We start from the raw sequence: 22,653 nt of genomic DNA, 5'->3' as shown, positions 1-22,653 counted from the left end.
CAAAAGAAGCTTATATTCATAGACATATAAATTTTAGAAATCACTTTGATAAAGTGTGATTCTTAATTTTCCACCCAAAAAAAATGTGATTCTTAATTGGTGATGTTGTTGGTCCTCTTCTTTTCGTACACATATGTTCCTTGCTATGGAATTATTTTGTAGAGAAAAAGGGTCCTTTTCTATTTACCCCCCAACCCCACGCATCCAACAGCAATAATATTCCCATCAATCAATATTTCTCCATGAACTCGTGTCTATGCTTCTATCATGCACGAGATAAATAATTTTGGAACCTAACAAAGCGATGGCCTAACCCAATCAATTCCAATATCCATGTTTATCTATGTATGCAAAAAAGGACAAAGCTCACATACACACCGTCCACTCACCTTTGCCTATATTTAGCTTTAGTTTATGGTCCTACGGCATAATCTCATCTCAACGATAGATAGATGGGCATTTATCTTTACACTTGATTGATGAACTAAATTTCCTCATCAAGTGAATGTTACTTTACATCACATGGAGAAAAGAGATGGCAAAATAGCATCAAAGAAAGCATATTTGATTAGAGCATTAAATTTGTCTTGTCTAACCAAAGTTAGATACCAAGGACGTGTACGTGTGTGTAATTGTTAATTCATACTTCTTCGATTAGAGTTATAGAATAAATGACTTTTTTTTTAACCAACCATATTGATCTATGAATGTGTGAGACGAGTTTGCTATAGTTCACGGATGTATCAAAATTGTAAACACATTTTTAAATATATATTTGATTAGTCATTTTAGTCTACATATATGTTTTTAAATTGTTAATTTAATCTTCAAATGTGTTCTTCGTTAGTTGATTTAATTGAAAAATATTATAACATAAGAGGCTCTAAGAAGGTATTTGCAATTAGAGTGACAACATCACACACTCGCAATTGGGGGTTGGGTAGCTAAATTGATGTGAGTTAAACGATAAGAAGTTGGAGATCTTAAATTTAAACCCGACAAATGAGGAAATATTAATCTAACAACAAACATTTATCATTCAAAAAAGAATCACAAACTCACAAATCAAAATGACCTTTTACTCCATTTTTTTTTAAAAATAAAACGTGATAGGTCACCATCTAATAGTTTAATCATATAATTGTAATTATATTTCACAGTGTTGGATATGACTCATAGTATAGTTTAGAGATAAGTGAGTACACTTTTTGATTTTTTTTCCTTCCAAATAACCAATCCCAATACATAACGAAAATTAATTATGGGACCAATATGAAAGCTCATAACTAATTAAGAGATCGATTATGTAATTTAGTCTTTATTTTTTTTTACCAAACTACAATACTTAAATAGGTGGTCATCTTTCTATCAATTCCGTGGGGCGTCGCTCTTCCAAACAAAAAGGTAGGATCTTTTAGTTCAATCTACCAAGTTCAATAAGTGGTCATTAGAGTTTCTCTGAGATAAACTCATTTTCCTATAAAGGACCCTTCCACATTAAAACGCGCTAAAACAAAATAAAGAAAAGAAACCAAACTTATATCAACGATTAAAACATCCAAATACTTCGTTTTTTTAAAAAAAAAAATCCCGAAGACCCAAATCTCTAATTTGGGTTACAATGTGATGATGAATTTCACCTAGGTACTACTAGTATTGGCTTTTGACGCTATCTATGCCTTTAATGTATTTTATATAGAGAATGATGGATAAATAATTAAAATAAAAGATTAAATATATTTTTTGTTCTTATAAATATATCAACTTTTTGTTTTAATCTCTCAAAATTTATCTTCAACTTTTAGTCTAAAAAAATATTCAGTCATCATTTTTATCCACACTTTTAAATCAACTCTTGTGTAACATTTATTTTTTTGAATGATTTTTTTTTTTCAATATGTAGAGTATCATAAGAATCTTGCAAAAAAAGTAATTTAAAAAAAAATATTAATTAAATATGATTTTTTTAACTCTTAAAAGTTTTAGGCTATGTTTGGATTGATGGAATGAAATCATATTCCGTTGTTTGGATTTGTAAAATTTTAATGGAGTGGAATGGAATAAGATGGAATCCATTCCATCCTATACCACCACTTCCTCTTATTTTTTATTCCATCCAATTTGGGATGTATGCAATGGAATGGAGTTGCTTTATTACATAATTACTATTTCACCCCTGTTTTTTATTTCATCACTTTCCTTTTTTTTTTTTTTTCTGGCCATTTATTTTCATGTGCATCAACGACTCTCTTCTTCTTCTTTCTCTGTTTATCTTTCTTCTACATAACATAGAGCAAAATTTCAACGTAACTGACAAATAATTCAAAAGCATTGTATGTGTGTTTTTTTTTTTTTTTATTTATTTTTTTATGGGAGAAACATCATGAGTTGTGTATATGGACATAGAATAAAAAACATGCAAGAAAATATGGGGATTAACTTGAACAAATAAGTTATTCGAGTACTCAACTTTTTCATTATAAAGTGTATTATCAATTAAGTAATGTTTATTTTTTTTAAATAATTCTAATATTTTAAAAGTCAGTATTAAATGATGGAATTGGAAAAGCTGTGCCATAGGTACTGAGTTCATGAGATGATACATATTTGAATAATCTTCAAGTTTCTTGTCCTTAATTATGTTGAGCTAGTCAATAATGTTATTATTATTTATTTGATGTTATTTTTTATAAAAGGGTAAGATTGAAATAAAAAGTTATAACACATTCCCTTCCATCGACTTCTCAAACAATGGAATGAGAAATTAGTTGGCTTAAATGCTCTTTTGGTCCCTTAACTATTTAATTGGTATCGCTTTAGTCCCTTAACTAAAAAAAAGATTGTTCGAGGATTTTAAGTTTTTTTTTAGTCTCGTTTTGGTCCCTTCTGTTAGGTTTCCGTTAGGGTTTTAAAAAAAAGCTAACTCCTGGACACGCGTCACCTTGCCATTGGCTCCGAGTTTTTTTTTTTTTTTTTTTACAAAAAAATTATTATTTTTTTTTTGCAAAAAAAAAAATCTCAGAGCCAATGACAAGGTGACACGTGTCCACACTTAACGTTTTTTATCAAAACTAACGGAAACCTAACAGAAGGGACCAAAACGAGACTAAAAAAACTTAAAATCCTCAAACAATCTTTTTTTTAGTTAAGGGACCAAAGCGATACCAATTAAATAGTTAAGGGACCAAAAGAGCATTTAAGCCGAAATTAGTTCCATTCCGTCGTTAAATATCCAAACAGTGGAATGATATCTTTATTCTGTTCCATTCCGCTCCGTTAAATTTAAACTATCCAAAAAGAGCCTTATCTTCTAGGTGGCATTTAACATGCACAAATTATAAATTTGTGCATCATGCACAAGTTACCTTCTCATCTATTGATAACCATTGATATATTATTATTTTATATGGACGGTTCAGATCAAAGACCGGTTACTTATTACCAACTTTTTGTCATTGTACCAAAAACAAAAACAGCAACCCCACCTCTAAATTGTATATAATAAAAGTTAGAAATGGACTTTTATGTGGGTTATAAATTATTTTAACGTGTAGACTTTTGCTTTTTTGATAGGATTATTTCTTTAACTAAAAATAAATTATTAAACTGTACCCAAAAAGAAAAAGTATTAATATTATTCATGTGTTCTTCAAAGAATCTTCATCTTTACCAATTTTTTCTTTCTAAAAATTCAGATCTTTAAATCTGAAAAAGCACAACCACAAAAAAATGTTCATTTTTGGAAAACCACCACAACCTTACCACATCCTTTTCTTAATATCTGCCAAAGTATAGAGTAAGAATCCTCTTGAATTATTTGACAGGATTATTATGTAGAATTATTTTAGTTCAATTTGTCACAACTTCCTTCCTATCTCTAACTTCAGTTCATGTTTCTAATTGTGTAAATCATTAAAGGAAATTTAAATTTAAGCTTACAACCAAAAATGACAAAAGTAGAAGAGATGGGGGCGTGAATTTGTTTTCCAGCTTTTACAAAGAAAAAAACCACCCTAAAAAAAACAGATCTGAGTTTCACGTTCTAAGTATATCTTCATCTCATAATATTCAACTTCTTAAAATTGGGTTATGGGGTTATTCTTTCATCTCAACAAGATATTAAATATTGTACTTGTAGGAAATGTTACAAGTGGATTCATTGGTTCTTTGATTTGATAAAATTTTCCTTCGAACTTAAGTGGGAAATGGAAAGAAATTTAACAGAGAATGTGTTACTGGAGAGTGGGTCGCTGAAAATAAAAAGAAGGATGTGGGGGAGGATTGGTTTAGAGAATGGTTTTTGCAGATGGGTTGCTGGAAATTTAACAGTAGTATGAACAAATTAAAAGCACCTTTTTTATTTTTTTATTTTTTATGAATGAATGAAGGGAGAGAGAGAGTAACCGAGAGAAAAAGAAGAGATGAACAAATTAAAAGCACTTTTTTTTAGAGAATGGTTTTTTTCAAAAATAAAAATCTAATATGGATGGAGGTGTAATTGTTTTTAATCATTTATAGGAGTTCAATTAACAAAAACAAACAACCAATATTTACTATTAAAATATGTTTCAATTTTTTATTTATTTTTATTCCAGCAGGTAAGCAACCCACACCTATCCTTCAACAAACAATTTGTGCATGGTGCACAAATTTAACACTTATGCATACTAAATGCCACCTATCTTCTAAACCCTAAACCCTAAACTCACCAAAGAGAATTTTAGAACTCTCTGTTACTGACTAACTTCTCTGCTTCTCTCTCTCGTCCTCTTTGGAACCGAGAGTCTCGTGCGCGGTTTCTCTGCAACTCGCATTTTGCTTGAAAAAGTGAGTTTCAATCGCTGTTTATATCAGTATTTCTTCAACCCATTTTATCAATTTGTTAGTTGTTGCATACCAACATTGAAATCAAATACTGCATTTAATAGCTGATTCATTTCAGTTGAGTACACTAAATTTATGCAGTAACATCTTATATATATATATATATATATATATATATATATCTGTGTGTGTGTGTAAACAATGCGTGGTATCTTGTGTTCAATTTTCACATTGTTTGAGTCAAGATAGTGCCATACCATAGTGGAACTCCACACCCACTTGATTAAGTTTGGATTTTCTCGCCACGCAATTCTCAGAAACCATTTGTTAACACTCTATTCAAACTCTCGTCGTTTTGGGTATGCCCGCAAACTGCTTGATCAAAGTACCGAACCACACTTCTATTGATACTTTAAACTTTAGCCTAAGTTGTGCTTGAATTTCTTCATGTATTGGTTTTTTATTGTTAAAATGTGCACTGATCATAATATGTTTGTGAAAATGTGTACCAATAGGAAGCTGATTGGCGAAGATAAATATTAGAGCAATTGAAGGTTTAGAGACTCTAGAAGATGCACAACCTTTGTTGCTTAAATTAAAAGGTAAATTTATTGGATTTTGTTCATTTTTCATACAATTATATGAAATCTATATTATTCATGATGGATACATCTTGGTAAGTTTAAAAAATAGTAAAAGGTTCACCAATGTCTTGCGTTCATGGAAAATATATTAACTGTTCTACTTGAAGAGTCATTTTCATACACTTACACACACGGACATTGTTCAATGATGTGATATTTTATTGTTTTGCACTAAATAGCTGAAGTTGTAGAGATGATTTATTAATTAGTAAGGCTCAAATCTTAATTGTTCAAATCAGTAGAGAGACATGACTAAGACATTAGTTTTCGTATTGGTTTTTTTTGTTTTAGAATATAGATCTAAATGGAATAGCAAGATTTGAATGAGGTGGAGAAAGGATTTTCATGGGAATTGGAATAGCACAAATATGTTTGTTTTGATTCAATGCGTCACAGTTTCAATTTGGTTTCAGTTGTGGATAATAACCTTGTTATACAATAACCATGTAAATAAATTAGTCTTTCTTTTATTATTATTGCATTTTTTATTCCACAAGTAATTATGACTGTAACCTTTTAATGAGTTAAAGAATTAGCCAATTTCTTAGCTATTTTTGTAAACAAATAGAAGGTGTGTTCATGAATTGTTCATGAATAACTAAAGCCAATTACTATTTAGCTGGGCTAGTGAATTAGCTAACTGCTTCTTATAATTTTGCTTGAGAAACAATTTCTATGGTGTCATCAATTGTATTATTTTCGTTATAGACCACCATTGTATTAAAAACTCAAAAAACTTAAATTTAGGATATGATTCAAAATTAAACTTTAGCACCTGTCTTTATAAAACACAGTTCTCTTCACTGATTAATCTTTTTTTATACAAGACAGTATTTATTTTATGAAATTACACAATTCTTGTTCCAACACATCCGTCATCAACAATTGGAAAAAGATAGACAAAAGAGTAGATCTTAGAAAAATCAACAAAATCTTAAACATGAAATGAAAATAACACTGCTCAATGAATACGGCATTTCCAAAACGTAGCAGCAACTTACAAGACAATAAAGATAACAATGCACATACACGAATAACGAGACCATCTTTATTTTCTCTTCTGTTAAGAAACGGACGTTAGTTTTAGGGGGGAGAATGTCTACATACAAAACAATTAAGGGAGGTAAGTGTCAGGTTTAAAACTAGAGGGGGTGTGAGTGTCTTTTAAGCAAACCTCAAGGGAGGTAAATGTAGTTTTCTCTTTCTTTTTTATTCAATTTTATATTATATGTTGGTTTATGTCTGATGTGTGAAGTGAATTGATTTCAGGATAACTGCGTTAACACTTTCTGCAAAAAATATATGATACTACTGTTTTGATATGTTTATGTTAATCATATTTATATTTGTTATTTGGTATGTAGGTATGATTCTGAAGGTAATGATGCTTCAATGTCCACTTTAAGCTCTAGTTCAATTCCATCATCCGACAATGGAAGCAAATCAGTGTACTCTGATTGTGTTCAAGTTTCTTACATAACCTCAAACCTTCGGGGGCTGAGAAGGTATTCATTTCAGAATAAATCTGGTCTAATTATGTATCCCATTATTCTGGATTCTAATTTTTCATTTCCTAGCATCGCTAAGATGGTTAATAGTTGATATCCAACTCAATAAATTTCAATCATATACATGATGTTTAATCTAGACTCTTTTTGTACTTTGAGCAGCCTGCATTCTTCAGTTTTAGAGGATATATAAATTTCGTAAGGTCAGATCAGGCAACGTGGTATAGTGCCTGTTAGATTTGCAATAAGTTACTGAAAGTGTGGGTGCTGGATGCTGGCTGGTGTGAAAGTTGCGAGAAAAACAATGAAGAATGCAATTTAAGGTAATGAAGTTGTCCCAATCAATCTGGAAGTTACGGTAATGAAGCATGGGTTACACTTTCCCGCTACTAGTATTGGCTTTAATGCCATTTGTGCTTTTAATGTTTTCTATATGAGAGAATTATGATTGAATAACTCAAATAAATATTTAAACGAGAGAGAATGAATAATTAAGAGAGATTGTTAAAAAAAGAGATAAAATCAAAGACACCAATGACATTTAAGTGGAACGGGTTGAGATTCCTTAAGTTTAGGGAGAAAAACACTACATTTCTCTCTATCTTTGTCATATTCTGTTTTCTCTTTCATCTCTTCCCTCCATATTTCTCCGCACATTTATATTTTCTCCCATATTTTAGCCTAAAATCATCCCAAAGATAGAGACCTCAAATTAGAGAATTCTAATCCCAACTGGAACCCTTTGGTAAGGGATTGTACTTGGATCGTCTAACTTTGTGGCACCAAAGTTACCTTCCTTTGAATGCTTATATGCCATAGGATGAAAGGAGCGGTTTAGATAAAGCGATAAAAAAATTGAAAACAGAAAACGATCACGCACAGCATTTCTTTCCATCTTCTAAACCCTAAACCCTAAACTCTCCCCAAATGACAGAATCTTATAACTCCCTGCGACTCTAACTTCTCTGCTTCTCTAACGCGCTCTTTCTCTCTTAGAACATTTCTTTGCTTTTATTTTTGCATTGTTTCACCATCTTATTTTCTGCCCCTTATTAATCTCACTGTTCTAATAGGTGATACAGAAGAAGAATCTGTCTATATGACGGAGCCAAGATAATGGAACTCCACACCCACTTGATCAAGTTTGGATTTTCCCGCCACTCAAGTCTCAGAAACCATTTGTTAACATTCTATTCCAACTCTCGTCGTTTTGGGTATGCCTGCAACCTGCTTGATCAAAGTACTGAACCAAGAACGGTCGTTTCATGGTCTGCTTTGATATCTCGTTACGTGCAAAATGGGTTTCATAAAGAAGCGTTATTGGCATTTAATGAGATGTGTACGTTGGGTGTTAAGTCTAATGAGTTTACATTCCCAACTGTTCTCAAAGCATGTTCGATTAAGAAAGATTTGAATATGGGAAAAAAGGTTCATGCCATGACTGTGGTCTCAGGGTTTGAATCAGATGCTTTTGTTTCCAACACTTTAGTTGTTATGTATGCCAAATGCGGGCAGTTTAGTGATTCTAAGAAATTGTTTGGTATGATTTTGGAGCCAGGTGTTGTTTCGTGGAATGCCTTGTTTTCTTGTCACGTGCAAAGTGATTTCTTAGCTGAAACTGTTGATTTATTTAAACGGATGGTTGAGGGCAAAGTAAGACCTAATGAGTACAGCCTTTCAATTATATTGAATGCCTGTGCTGGATTGCGGGATGGAGGTATCGGAAGGACGGTTCATGGCCTTTTAATGAAGCTTGGACATGGTTTGGATCAATTTTCTGCAAATGCCTTGGTTGATATGTATGCAAAAGCAGGGAGGATTGAAGATGCTGTTGATGTTTTTCGAGAAATGATTCACCCAGACACTGTTTCTTGGAATGCAATTATTGCTGGTTGTGTTCTTCATGAGTATAATGATTTGGCTTTGATACTGTTGAATGAGATGAAAAAGTCTGGAAGCTGTCCCAATGTGTTCACCTTATCAAGTGCCTTAAAAGCATGTGCTGCAATGGGGTTGAAGGATTTGGGGAGACAGATACATTCTTGTTCGGTAAAGATTGATAGTGATTCAGATTTGTTTGTGGCTGTTGGACTAATAGATTTGTATTCCAAGTGTGAGATGATGGATGATGCAAGAAGAGCTTATGATTTGATGCCAACAAAAGACCATATTATTGCAGGGAATGCTTTGATCTCTGGTTACTCGCAGTGTGGTGATGACGAACAAGCAATCTCACTTTTTTTTGAATTGCACCATGAAAATATAGATTTCAACCAAACTACTTTGTCAACAGTTCTTAAATCTGTGGCCAGCTTGCAGCAAATCAAAGTATGTAAGCAAATTCACACGCTTTCCATCAAATGTGGAATTTATTCAGATTTCTATGTTATAAACAGTCTGCTTGACACTTATGGAAAATGTAGTCATATAGATGAAGCTTCAAAAATATTCGAAGAGCGCACTTGGGAAGATTTGGTGGCTTACACTTCTATGATAACTGCATATTCTCAACATGGGGATGCAGAAGAGGCTTTGAAGCTATATTTGCAAATGCAAGTTGCAGACATCAAGCCTGATCCGTTTGTCTGCAGTTCTCTTTTAAATGCTTGCGCAAACTTGTCGGCATATGAGCAAGGGAAACAATTACATGTCCATGCCATTAAGTTTGGATTTATGTCTGATATTTTTGCCAGCAATTCTCTTGTTAATATGTATGCAAAATGTGGAAGCATAGAGGATGCTGATCGCGCCTTTTCCGAGATACCACAGAGAGGTATAGTCTCGTGGTCTGCAATGATTGGAGGGTTGGCTCAACATGGTCATGGTAAAGAGGCTCTTATCATGTTCAATCAAATGCTTAAAGATTGTGTGTCACCAAACCATATTACATTAGTCAGTGTTCTCTGTGCATGTAATCATGCTGGTTTGGTAAATGAGGGGAAACAATATTTTGAAACAATGGAGGAAAAGTTTGGAATCAAACCAACACAAGAGCACCATGCTTGCATGATTGATCTCCTTGGAAGATCAGGGAAACTAAATGAAGCAGTGGAGCTTGTGAATTCCATTCCATTTGAAGCCGATGGATCCGTTTGGGGGGCGCTTCTTGGTGCTGCAAGAATCCACAAAAATGTTGAACTTGGTGAGAAAGCTGCAGAGAGGCTTTTCACTCTAGAGCCAGACAAATCTGGTACTCTTGTTCTCCTTGCAAACATTTATGCATCAGCAGGGATGTGGGAAAATGTTGCAAATGTTAGAAAGGTTATGCAAAACAGCAATGTGAAGAAGGAACCTGGAATGAGTTGGATTGAGGTCAAAGACAGGATACACACTTTCATTGTTGGAGATAGAAATCATTCTAGAAGTGATGAAATATTTGCTAAATTGGATGAGTTAAGCGAACTTCTAAGTAAAGCTGGATACAGTCCCATCATAGAGACCGATATACATAATGTGGAACGAAGTGAAAAGGAAAAGCTCTTATATCATCACAGTGAGAAACTTGCCGTGGCTTTTGGATTAATTGTCACACCACCTGGAGCTCCAATAAGAGTAAAGAAGAATTTGAGAGTTTGCGTTGACTGCCACACCTTTCTCAAATTAGTATCTAAGCTTGTTTCAAGGCAAATTGTTGTCAGAGATATTAATAGGTTCCACCATTTTAAAAATGGATCATGTTCCTGTGGTGATTATTGGTAATATCATTAAGATGACTCATTCATTATATATACATACACAGAAAATGCCGATTCTTACAATTTGATTGTAAACAAAACACACGAATGACACAGTAGTCCGTGGAAAAAATGTTGTTACTTTCTCTTCCCCTTTTTCCCTCCTATTTTTTTCTTCTTCTTTCTTTTTCTCTTTTAAAACGAAGATAGAAGAAATAGGGAAAGAAGAGAAAGGAAACACTCAAGATTGCCATATCCCTCCATCACGACAACATATCCAACCTCATTGGCCTTTCCGATGTGAAGACGATGGTGCCCAATTTCCAGTTGTTGCTGAGGATTGTTGTTCGATTCTTTTGATGGAGGCAGTGAGCGTTACTTGGAGCAGTTCTGTTGTCCCTTTAGGAGCCTCTGAGCGACGAAGAAACGACGGCGGTGAGGGAATCAATTTTGTTAATGTAAGTTTTATCGAATTAATTTAACTTTTTTTTTTAACCTGGATTTAATTTAACTTATATATTGATATTATAGAAGTTCCCTCACTATTTTTGTGAAGATAATGTACTTCCACACATCCCTATTGCTTGTAAAATAATTGCAAAGGGAAGTTCAATAGGTTGTGATCGGAGGAGTAGCATATCTAGACCACAGTCTCTTCAGGCCAATGTGTGAGTGTCTTACAAAGAATTTCGCTGTCTTACAAAATTTAAGAATGCTTCCTTTTATAATTATAGGATTAATTTCCCACCTTCCTGTAGGACCAATGCACAAAGTATTTTTTTTTTTTTCTGGATTATTTTCCAAAGTAATTTAATGATTCAATTTCTTTTTAGGTATGTATTCTACACTGCGTTTACCTTGACAGATAGAAAAACCCCTTTCACCCCATCTTGTTGGAATATGGTCATATGGCAGCAGTTATGCAGCAAAGGAAAGAAGAGATCGCAGAAGTGGAGCAATGGATGGATTTGGATGGCATAGATGCATCAAAACGATCAATTAATCCATTAACAGCCCACTAGAATCACGGCTTTCTTTTGGCATAAGCAATCCTGCTTGAGTGTTTCCAAAAAGGTTGCAAATTGCTATTGTACTTGTGCTGAAACTTTTTGTTTATAAATGTGAAATGCAATATAAACATATAATTTGGCACTTCTAATGACATTCGATTAACTGCAGCTTAGTTGCAATTACTTAAGACATCTTCCTCCACTTTCACCCATTTTATTTGACATCTTACTCTATCTTAAAAAATTTCGATAACTTCTCCTAGAACTCGGAATCGCTATAATTAGTCCTAAAACCTCACAAAATTTAAACAATAAATAGTTTTTTTGAGGCCATCTTACTCTCATGATACTTAATACAATACATAAATTTTTTAGCAATAAATAAATTGCAATTACTCAACACAAACATTACTATGCATAATCATATTGTCAGAAGAAGTAACACAATCTGATGAATAAGTTACTGGGTGATATATGTTTTTATCATCACTCAACAACATCATGCACAATAGCAGCTAAGCTATTGTTTTTATCATTTTTGTTTTCTTGTTTTTTTCAGGTTTAGATACCAAAAAAATCTTAAGAGAAAATATTTTAGAGAAAGACTCTGAGAGGGAGATGTACGCTCAAGAAAATGATTGATGAAAATGAAATCGCTATGCTAAGCAACTTTTAAAGGACAAATTTATGCCTACAGTCCAAATTCATGAGAGTCTTGTGTCCTCAATGGTGGTAAAAAAAGACATAAACTAGAGTTACAAATGATAATAATATCGATTTCCTAGTAAAACAGCATACAACATTTCATTCCAAGTATCAGGAGCACCAGCTAGACACCAATGACTGCAGTCCTCATAAGAAGTTCCTCGACCAGTGAATACAGAAGGGTGACCATCTATCCGCAGTTGTGTTTGCAAAGTAATGTCAAGCCAATAAACATGACTTTTCATGTTACTCAAAACATTCTGAACAATGTCTACACCAGGATATGTTGGCTTTGGTCCTTCCTCTGGCTTAGTTTGTTCTAGACAGTGTTTTTCCCTTGAAAATTCATGAAGCATTATGAGTTTAGTGTGAATTTTATGGTTAAAATGGGATTATAAATTAAAGATTTAAATGTTTTTTTTTTTTTTTTTTTTTTTTTTTTTTTTTTTTATCTCTTCAAATAGTGTCATTTTTGTAATTTAGTCTTTGTATGTTTTGATTTTTAGTCTTTGCAAATATGCGGTTTTTACTTTTGATTCTTGTTGTTTTATAGTACACCTCTTCTCATTTTAATTAAAATAATTTTTTTAATAGAAACTAAAAATAAAAAAATGATATATTTATGGGAACTTAAACATATTTAAATCTAAATTAAACTTACCCTGAATGTGCAGCAGCAATTCCTTGAAAGATAACAGTAGTCTTTGAGGGATCAATGTTAGAATCAATCCAATTAGACCAAGTGGTTAACCCAGTCTTGTAAGCTTCCGTGTTATCCATGTCTTTCATTATCTCATTTCCGACTTGAAAGTGTCTGTGGAAGATTAACATACAAGCATTAGCCAATATCCACACACTTCAATTCTCTTATTGTGAAGTTGTTTAACACACTTATTTGACATATAAAAACTAGTTATACTAGTTTGTTCTTCTTATCATTGGGTGACTTATAGCCAATAATACGAAAAAAAGTAACTAATTTAACTAACTTCATATATAATAACTCTCTTTAAGGATATGAAAAAGAAAATTACATAGTAGTTAATGCATTGAAATTGTGTAATTAATTTATAATAAAGTTAAAAGCAGTTTCATTTTATGGTAATAATTCTCTTTTATGGTATGCTTAACCAGTGTCCCAGAAACACCGGTTAGCAGGACCCTTAAATATATAGCAAAAAATGTAGCTTAAAAACTGTAGTACATTGGAGTCTCTCCTGTGTGAAACCACCAATGGTAGGTATTGAAAATCAAAACATCTCCATTCCACTTGTACCGAGATGAAACGGAGTCAAGTTTTATAATTCTTCCCTTTTCTCTATCACGAACTGTATCCACTAGGTACCCATCTTTCACCCACACTATTGAAACTTCATACGCCTATAACACATAATAATGTGACAATGTTACCATGATAACTTATCAAACAATTATCAAGGATCAAAATTTTCCTTTAATTAAGATTGGAGTTGAAGAAAACTACCAGAAATCTGAAGATAGAAAGATGCTTTGTTAGTCTTGTAAAGGTGTAATTTGATTCTGGCACTGCAATGTGAAGCAAACAAGCAAGTGACTGCCACATATTGTCGCTTATAGAGTCCCCAACAAACATGATCTTTTTCCCTCGGTATGTCTCCAAGAATTTCACACCATCAAACCTGTTAATTAACCAACATCACTTGTAAAACGAAAATAGAAAATTTGTCCATGTATTTTGATTTATGAAGCACAGACTCTGACACTAACACCTGACACGATACTAATCCGGACACGTCGATACTGCTAATGTAAAAAACATAGGACATCGCCACCGCTATCTATATATTAATTTATTTATAAAATATGGAGAATGTTAACCAGTGCCCCCGGGGCATTGGTTAAGTACCAAAAGAAGTAAGTTTTTATTAAAAAGTAATGTAATTATTACTCGATAAAAAATGACAGTTTATATTTCCAAGACAGAAATTCTATTTACGGTTAACAAGACCCATAAAATATCTAAACTAATAATCAAAATACATACATATGCATCTAACTTGAACAATTTATTTCATTAAATAAAGTTCTATAACAAGATACAATAGTATTTGGCCTTTATTTTTCATCTACTATCGAAAAATTTAAATGCGCTGCATTCAACTTTAATGTCTATAACCCCTCGTTAATCAATATTTCTCATACATCTTTAACTCTTGAATCTACTCTGCGTGGAAGCAGAGAAAAAAATCCAAATATTTGTCTAAGATGTGGGACACGCATCACATAAGTGTCGGACACCAATCCAACGGGTGTCGAAGTAAAGAAGAAAACAACTAGGACAGTATATTAAAAGTCTAGGTTATAACAAGTTTTTTGTCTAAATAAATATATAATTACCTTGGAAGATCACAGGCAAAAGGTTTCCATCTATATTTGAGATAATCTTGATCTGGTCTCCCATTTCTGAGACAATTAAATCCCTGCACTATAAAAGGACAGTCCCTTGAGGCATCATAAAGAGGGTAGTATGGATCATCAACAACCCATTCCCCTTTAGAAAGATCACATTCTTGAGCATGCACATAGTACAGTGTAGGTGCCACTGCCCATAGAAGAACAAATGTGTGTGGCAGAAGATGTAACAAGAAATCCAATGTCATTTGATATTGTCTTGAAATCTTTCCAAACCAAACCATGATTGTTTGCCATTTGTATAGGTGGGAAGGTAAGAATGATCCGTTAGTTACGTAAGAATGTTTTAAATGTTCTTTTAGAATATGAACAAAATCTTTTAGGAATAGCCAATCAAAATATTTTAATTAATTAAAATAAACACAAAATAAAATAAAGGCTTAAATATGATATTAGTCCATGTAATTTGGGTCGGTTTTGAATTTCGTCCCTGTAAAAAAAAAACTTTGAATTACATCCCTGTAAAAAATTTTTTGTTTGAAAAAGGTCACTGGCCCCACATTTTTGATGATGTGGCATGCCACATAATATTAAAATTTTAAAAATATAAAAAAAATTTCTGAAATTATTTTTATCATATAATTTTAAAAAAAAAAATTATTTTTTTTAAAATTATAAAATCTGAAATTTCTGAAAAAAAAAATGAAAAAAATATAATTTTCAAATTAAAAAAAATTAATGGTCAAAATTTTAATTTTAACAGTTTTTTTTTTTTTCGATTTTTTTAAATGATTTTTGAATTTATTTTCATATTTAAAAAAATAATTTTCAAAACTTTAAAAATAATTTTAATTTTTTAATTACGTGGCTGCCACGTGACAGAAGTTGCACAGTCAGCAACTGCCATGTGGCAAAACCCATGCCATATCATCAAAAATGTGGGGCCAGGGATCTTTTTCAAACTTTACAAGGATGTTTTTCAAACTTTTTTTTTTACAAGGACGAAAATCAAAACAGGCTCAAATTATAGAGACGAAAATGATATTTAAATCTAAAATAAAATATGCACATTTTCCTTCCGTTGTTTTCTCACTGTTCTATGCAACTCAAATAACCCACGACGACTCCTCCTTCTTCACAACAAATCCCTATCTACCTGTTTCTCAATTAGAAAAACTTTCTAGAATATTTGTAGAACAAGAGAAACTATAGACAACTTTAAAATTATAAAGGGTCCTTGAACCTCACGTTATTTAAATTAGCTCGTTCCTTTAAACAACATTTTCCATAAATATTAGTTACAGATTATAAATTAGTCTTTTAAAGTGTTAATCGATTTATTAAGGTGTTGAATTAATGAATGCATAAACTTATGTGTTTTACTATAAGAGGGTTGAGGATCTTTGGCCCCCCAAAACTGCCAAAAATTCAATATATAGGGGTTGTTTTGTATTTTAAGTAGTTAGGGGACCAAAATCGCAATTTTTGAAAAGATAGGGGACCAAAAGTGTAAATTAAGCCTACTTTTTTTTAGGGGAGCAACCAATATTTATACATGAACGCCGACCTTCTGTACACTTGCACGACACTTGATTAATCACGTTAAAAGATGCCGTTAATTTAGTTGAATAAATGATTGATTGATAGAATCCACGGACAAAATTCTTATTTTAATAAAAAAATGATGATTAAAAAAGGAATAGAGGTAGTAGTAGAAAGAGGTGTTATCCGCCAAAAAATACAATTGTTAATTTTTTTGGTGTAAACCAATTATCGTCGGCACGAAATTAGTGAGACTAATCTCTTAAGTCGTTAATTTAACATAAGTGAAACAATATGCTTGATTCCCGTTACACTTGTTTCTAATTTGTTTATTTCTCCTCATCAGATTGTCTTTACCAGATCATCGTGTGCAGTACTAACGGGTTTTGTGGAGTGAAAGTGATGTAACGTATTTAAAATGTGTTTCATTAATTAATTGGATTTGCCCCAGGAAACAAAATGAACGCAACTTGTTTAGCATATTTGTTAGATTAAACAACAAAGCCCCTGTTTTATATTGCATAAGTTGACCATAAATCACAAATTGAAACAATAAACCCAATTATATATGTTCCTACATCAAGATATCCATCCTTCAACCACAACAAAAAAAATCGAGTTAGCTAGCTGGAGATTCTTAAGTAGGTTGGAAAAATCAAAACATATCTTTATAATAATAACTCATAGAAAATTGAAGGAAACAATTGAATTATTTTCGTATGACTTCGTGTTGTCAATGGAGCCTTCGAAAAAATTATTTTTATCCCTTAACTATTTATTTGGTATCACTTTCATCCCTTAACTAAAAAAAATTGTTTGAATACTTTATCTTTATCTCCGTTACCTGTTTTGGTCCTTTCCGTTAAAAAAATTCAAAAAACCATTAGGATTTATATTATTCATCTTCTTCCTTATCCTTCTATCATCTTCTTCATAATCTTCATCATCAACAACACACCAACCCAGAAAAAAAAAATCTTTTTCATCATCATCTTCATCAAATCTATAAACATAATCAATTTCATAACTCAATCAACAATTTGTTCACTAAAAAAAATCACTTTAATTTACCAAACAACAATTTTTTTTTTTAAAAATCAACACATCTCCATGCCCGCAAAACCCACAAAAACAGATGAAGGAAAGTTAAATCCAACAAATAAAGCAAGAAATAAACACTGCCTTGTTCTTTGTTAGATGAAGAGGACAATGATTTTATTTCAGAGTTTAAAGATCTACCATTAAATTCCAACAAACACTAATTTTAGATCTGGAATGGAACTGAAAAATATGGGTTCATAGATTTTCGTTAAAGAGGACAATGGTTGCAGATTTGGTTTGGTTCATTGAGAATTCGATTTGGAAGGGATGTTTATGAAATTCGATTCGTAGATTTGGTTTGCAGATTCGATTTGGACAATGGAACTGATTATGTTTATAGATTTGATGAAGATGATGATGAATTTTTTTTTTCTTTTTTTTTCTGGGTTGGTGTGTTGTTGATGATGAAGATCATGAAGAAGATGATGGAAGGAGAAGGAAAAAGATGAATAATATAAACCCTAACGATTTTTTGAATTTTTTTAACAGAAGGGACCAAAATAGGTAACGGAAATAAATATAAAGTACTCAATCAAACAATCTTTTTTTTAGTTAAGAGACCAAAGCGATACCAAATAAATAGTTAAGGGATCAAAAGCGCATTTAAGCCAAAAAATTATATTTTAATCTAATATTCTCGGCACACAATGAAAGTTGTTCACGTATATAAATATATTCTTATAATAAAATTCTACACACAAACTAAAATTTTTATAATTATTTCTTATAAATCGTAATATAATATTTTCATGTGAAGTTGTTCTATGCATAGCGATATATTTCTGGGGTAATTCATGTATAGATGATTTCTTAATCTTGGTCCGTGAAAGAAAAGGTGGGTATATAAAAAATAAATGATACTTTGTGGGGGAAACTCTAATTCAACCATTATGAAACTTGTTATACTTTTTTAACGAGTGTTGTTGATATACCAAGTTTGACAACTTGTCCCCTTGAAAAAATAATTCACAACTTGTGTATAAACAAGAGAAATCGAAAGGAACTAATTCAATGTTAGTATTGTATAATAATGGGTGGTAAATCGTAGTTTTGGAATATGTGAGAAACTAAAAAAAAAAAAAACTATAGTTTTGGAAATTAAGATTCAGCATCACATGCATTATGAAATCCAAATATCATAGTTTAACAAAGACTAATAATTGATCAAAAAATTAGCAACTTATTATTTTACAAATTTAAAAATATTTTTGGATATACGTGCAAGTGACATTAATTAACATTAGTTCTATTTATAATCCATGCATGAGAAGTCCCAAAAATAGTAGTCAAAGGCTGTTACTCACTCCAAAGTGAGCTATGGTTTTTCTAAGGCAATTACTTGCTTTCACTCTCTCTTCTTTTCTTCTAACTTGGCTTCTATGTTTAGCCGTGGAAGCCAACTATTCTTCTTCCAAAATTGGTCAAGGTTACCGTTTGATATCCATAGAAGAAACCCCAGATGGTGCAGTTGTGGGAATCCTCCAAGTTAAGGAGAAGAACAATATTTATGGCGTGGACATTCCTCTTTTAAGCTTCTATGTCAAGTAAGTGTATCCTTGACTCTTAACGAACAAAAATTGATTTTGATTGAAAATTAGCTGAATGTAAAATAATTAATTTTGAATAAATTTGCACAAAAATAACTATATCAATTTATGTTTGGATAGTACGAATCAGAGTTGGTTTTGTATTTATGTCAACAAATTTGAGAATTTATTCTATGTTGCGAGAGAAAATAGAAATATGAACTTTTAGGTAGAATTGATCTTAAGACTGGAATCAATTCTAAAGTCCAAACATAATAATTTATGGTCTAATCACATTTGACAAACCAAAATGTGATTACAGAAAGTACAAACATAGTCTAAATCGCACGTAGTAGCATATATTATGCACCCACATATTCTAATTGATCTATTTTAGAATTTGAATTGAACTTAATAAGTTCTACATGACTTATACGTAACGTGAGATATATATCACATTCAATGTGAAATTTTTAACACTTTACATGTATGTTCTCGGTCTTGCAGGCACGAGACTGAGAGTCGTTTGAGGGTACACATAACTGATGCAAAGAAGCAAAGGTGGGAGGTTCCCTACAATCTTTTGCCAAGGGAGCAACCACCACCTCTTAAGTTGAACATTAAGAGGTTGAAGAAGAATTCATTATCAGTGTCAGAGTACTCAAGCTCTGAGCTTGTTTTCAGTTACACTTCTGATCCATTTAGCTTTGCAGTGAAAAGGAAGTCCAATGGTGATACTCTTTTTGACTCCAATTATTCTAATGAGTCAGACTCATTTCGTCCTTTAGTCTTCAAAGACCAATACTTAGAAATTTCTACCAAATTGCCCAAAAATGCTTCTTTGTATGGTTTAGGAGAGAACACACAACCAAATGGAATGAAGTTACATCCAAATGATCCTTACACTTTGTATACAACTGATATATCAGCTATTAACCTCAATTCTGATTTATATGGATCACATCCTGTATACATGGATCTCAGAAATTATGGTGGAAAACCTTATGCACATGGTGTTCTTTTGTTGAATAGCAATGGAATGGATGTGTTTTACAAAGGGAACTCTTTGACATACAAGATTATTGGAGGAATACTTGATTTTTACTTCTTTGCAGGACCTACGCCTCTGAATGTTGTTGATCAGTACACATCCTTCATTGGAAGACCAGCTCCAATGCCTTATTGGGCTTTTGGTATGATTCACTTTTCACTCTTTCTTAAATCTTAGTCCCATCATTGTAATGCATATTTTCTTATCACTTAAATGAAAATGAAATGATTTTTTTCCAAATGGCAGAATAAATTGTGTAGTCTAGCAACATAATAATATACATTACACTAGAAGGATTTAGCAGAAAAAGATAAGATCAAGAAAATATTAGAAGTTTTAGCAAATTTAACAACAAACTATGAGTCCATAATTTCCAGATGCCAAGACTATATATAGATTAGACTGTTCTCCTATACAAATTCTATTAAGTTACTCTTAACTAACAACTTTGCTGAAACCTGTTGCATCATGACCAATATGCTCACTTATTTAATTTTTGGTTTGGTGTATTTATAGGATTCCACCAATGCAGATGGGGTTATCACAACCTATCTGTTATTGAAGATGTTGTTGAGAATTACAAGAAAGCTAAAATTCCACTTGATGTGATATGGAATGATGATGATCACATGGATGGACACAAGGACTTTACAGTCAATCCAGTTAACTACCCACTTCCAAAGCTTTTAAACTTTTTGGACAGAATACACAGCATTGGCATGAAATACATTGTGATTAATGATCCTGGAATTGCTGTTAACACCAAATATGGTGTATACCAAAGGGGTATGGCTAATGATGTTTTTATCAAGTATGAAGGTGAACCATTCATGGCTATGGTTTGGCCAGGGGCTGTTTACTTTCCTGATTTTCTCAATCCTAAAACAGTTTCTTGGTGGGCCGATGAAATTCGCCGCTTCCATGAACTTGTTCCTATTGATGGATTATGGATTGACATGAATGAAGTTTCAAATTTTTGCACCGGAAAGTGTACTATTCCAAAGGAAAGATTTTGTCCACTCCAGGGAGAAAAATTACCAAATTCAACATGTTGCTTAGATTGTACAAACATCACAAGCACAAGATGGGATGATCCTCCTTACAAAATCAATGCTTCAGGAAACGAGATTCCAATAGGGTACAAAACTATAGCCACTAGTGCAGTTCATTATAATGGTGTGTTGGAATATGATGCTCATAGTCTTTTTGGTTTCTCTGAAGCCATTGCAACACACAAGGCACTTTCCGAACTTCAAGGTAAAAGACCATTCGTTTTGTCTCGTTCGACTTATGTAGGATCAGGCAAATATGCTGCTCATTGGACAGGTGACAACAAAGGAACATGGGAGGATTTAAGATATACTATATCTACCATCCTCAACTTTGGAATATTTGGCATGCCAATGGTTGGGGCAGATATATGTGGTTTCTATCCATCTTTCTATCCAACTTTAAGATACCCTATATCTACTGAAGAGCTTTGTAATAGGTGGATTGAAGTTGGTGCTTTCTATCCTTTCTCGAGGGATCATTCAAGTGTCATTTCCCCTAGACAAGAACTTTACCAATGGGAGTCAGTAGCTGAATCAGCTAGAAATGCCTTGGGGATGAGGTATAAGCTTCTACCCTATTTTTACACAATAAACTACGAGGCTCATATTAGTGGAGCTCCAATTGCTAGGCCTCTTTTCTTCTCATTTCCAAATTATATTGAATGTTATGGCCTCAGCACTCAGTTCTTACTTGGGAGCAGTTTAATGATTTCTCCTGTTCTTGAGCCAGGGAAAACAGAAGTTAAAGCACTTTTTCCTCCTGGAACATGGTACAGTTTATTTGATTTGACACAAGTCATTGTTTCAAAAGACGGAAACTATGTGACTCTTGATGCACCCTTGCATGTTGTCAATGTGCATTTATATCAGAATACTATTCTTCCTATGCAACAAGGTGGTATGGTATCTAAGGATGCTAGAATGACACCTTTTAGCCTCATTGTGACCTTTCCAGCAGGTGCAAATGAAGGAGAAGCTAAAGGGAACTTGTTCCTTGATGATGATGAGATGCCAGAAATGAAGGTAGGAAATGGCTATTCAACCTACATTGATTTCCATGCAAGTGTGAAAGAAGGAACTGTGAAAATTTGGTCACAAGTTCAAGAGGGTAAGTTTGTTTTGGATAAAGGTTTAGTTATTGACACAATAAATGTGTTGGGATTGAATTATGGAAGTGGAACATTAGTTAGTATTGAGATAGATGGGGAACCATCAATTGGTGTCTCATATGTGAAAGTTAGTACATCTGAACATAAGTACTTGTTCAAGCAAGGAGATGAAGAAAAGAAGACAGTAATGGTTGGAATCAAGGGCTTGAATATCCCTGTAGGAAAAAGATTTGCTCTTACTTGGAAGATGGGATCATAAGTTTAGACTATCTCATCTTTATTATATCTCAATGCTAGACTTAAATTTCTATGCCCCTATTGTTGTCTTTTTTTTTACAAGGCCTATTATTGTCCTATCTTCGTGTAATAAAGCAAGAATTATTTTGAATAACATTGAGTTTTTTTAAAAAAAATACATTTTATTTGTGACTTATATTTTTTTTTTAGAGAAATGATATATATTTTTTTGTCAAGTAGCCCAGTGGCTAGAGCTCACACAATTAAATGTGGAGAAGT

The 22,653-nt window shown here is 32.6% G+C and overlaps 3 protein-coding genes across 7 annotated transcripts; 2 read left to right on the top strand and 1 right to left on the bottom strand.

Moving 5' to 3' along the window:
* The first annotated feature begins 4,615 nt into the window (after nucleotides 1-4,615).
* On the top strand, nucleotides 4,616-11,877 carry LOC25485507 (pentatricopeptide repeat-containing protein At5g04780, mitochondrial). 5 transcript variants are annotated; one of them, XM_024771809.2, is made up of 7 exons: nucleotides 4,616-4,827; nucleotides 5,340-5,426; nucleotides 6,833-6,973; nucleotides 7,139-7,299; nucleotides 8,050-11,085; nucleotides 11,182-11,318; nucleotides 11,484-11,877. In XM_024771809.2, exon 5 carries the CDS (start codon nucleotides 8,093-8,095, stop codon nucleotides 10,673-10,675), a length of 2,583 nt encoding a protein of 860 aa, XP_024627577.1. In that variant the 5' UTR covers nucleotides 4,616-4,827; nucleotides 5,340-5,426; nucleotides 6,833-6,973; nucleotides 7,139-7,299; nucleotides 8,050-8,092; the 3' UTR covers nucleotides 10,676-11,085; nucleotides 11,182-11,318; nucleotides 11,484-11,877. The 5 variants fall into 5 exon arrangements, with proteins under 5 accessions (XP_024627577.1, XP_024627569.1, XP_039685964.1 ...); XM_024771801.2 differs by having other exon boundaries at nucleotides 8,050-11,108; nucleotides 11,207-11,318; XM_039830030.1 differs by having other exon boundaries at nucleotides 8,050-11,108; nucleotides 11,185-11,318.
* Nucleotides 11,878-12,281: 404 nt separating this feature from the next.
* Nucleotides 12,282-15,050, bottom strand: LOC25485506 (protein trichome birefringence-like 42). The gene is made up of 5 exons (XM_013614735.2): nucleotides 14,742-15,050; nucleotides 13,849-14,023; nucleotides 13,570-13,745; nucleotides 13,027-13,179; nucleotides 12,282-12,701 (listed from the first exon to the last, which is right to left on the bottom strand). Exons 1-5 carry the CDS (start codon nucleotides 15,038-15,040, stop codon nucleotides 12,416-12,418), a joined length of 1,089 nt encoding a protein of 362 aa, XP_013470189.2. The 5' UTR covers nucleotides 15,041-15,050; the 3' UTR covers nucleotides 12,282-12,415.
* Nucleotides 15,051-18,665: 3,615 nt separating this feature from the next.
* LOC25485505 (alpha-xylosidase 1) lies at nucleotides 18,666-22,570 on the top strand. Its single transcript, XM_013614734.3, has 3 exons — nucleotides 18,666-18,943; nucleotides 19,433-20,118; nucleotides 20,493-22,570. The coding sequence occupies exons 1-3, from the start codon at nucleotides 18,717-18,719 to the stop codon at nucleotides 22,394-22,396; spliced, it is 2,817 nt and encodes a 938-aa protein (XP_013470188.1). The 5' UTR covers nucleotides 18,666-18,716; the 3' UTR covers nucleotides 22,397-22,570.
* The last annotated feature ends 83 nt before the right edge of the window (nucleotides 22,571-22,653 follow it).

This window comes from Medicago truncatula, chromosome 1 (assembly GCF_003473485.1).
Source record: "Medicago truncatula cultivar Jemalong A17 chromosome 1, MtrunA17r5.0-ANR, whole genome shotgun sequence".
Classification (NCBI taxonomy): Eukaryota; Viridiplantae; Streptophyta; class Magnoliopsida; order Fabales; family Fabaceae; genus Medicago; species Medicago truncatula.
This window is presented reverse-complemented; position numbering and strand designations above follow the sequence as displayed.

What these genes read in the sequence shown, in the direction of transcription:
- LOC25485507 (XM_024771809.2), top strand. Translation starts at nt 8,093, where the DNA reads ATGGAACTCCACACCCACTTGATCAAGTTTGGATTTTCCCGCCACTCA.
- LOC25485506 (XM_013614735.2), bottom strand. Translation starts at nt 15,040, where the DNA reads ATGGTTTGGTTTGGAAAGATTTCAAGACAATATCAAATGACATTGGAT. An exon ending in TTTCTATCTTCAGATTTCTG is followed by an intron (nt 13,746 to 13,848) that starts GTAGTTTTCTTC and finishes TATGTGTTATAG; the next exon opens with GCGTATGAAGTTTCAATAGT. An exon ending in CACACAGGAGAGACTCCAAT is followed by an intron (nt 13,180 to 13,569) that starts GTACTACAGTTT and finishes AATCTTCCACAG; the next exon opens with ACACTTTCAAGTCGGAAATG.
- LOC25485505 (XM_013614734.3), top strand. Translation starts at nt 18,717, where the DNA reads ATGGTTTTTCTAAGGCAATTACTTGCTTTCACTCTCTCTTCTTTTCTT. An exon ending in CTTTTAAGCTTCTATGTCAA is followed by an intron (nt 18,944 to 19,432) that starts GTAAGTGTATCC and finishes TCGGTCTTGCAG; the next exon opens with GCACGAGACTGAGAGTCGTT. An exon ending in AATGCCTTATTGGGCTTTTG is followed by an intron (nt 20,119 to 20,492) that starts GTATGATTCACT and finishes GTGTATTTATAG; the next exon opens with GATTCCACCAATGCAGATGG.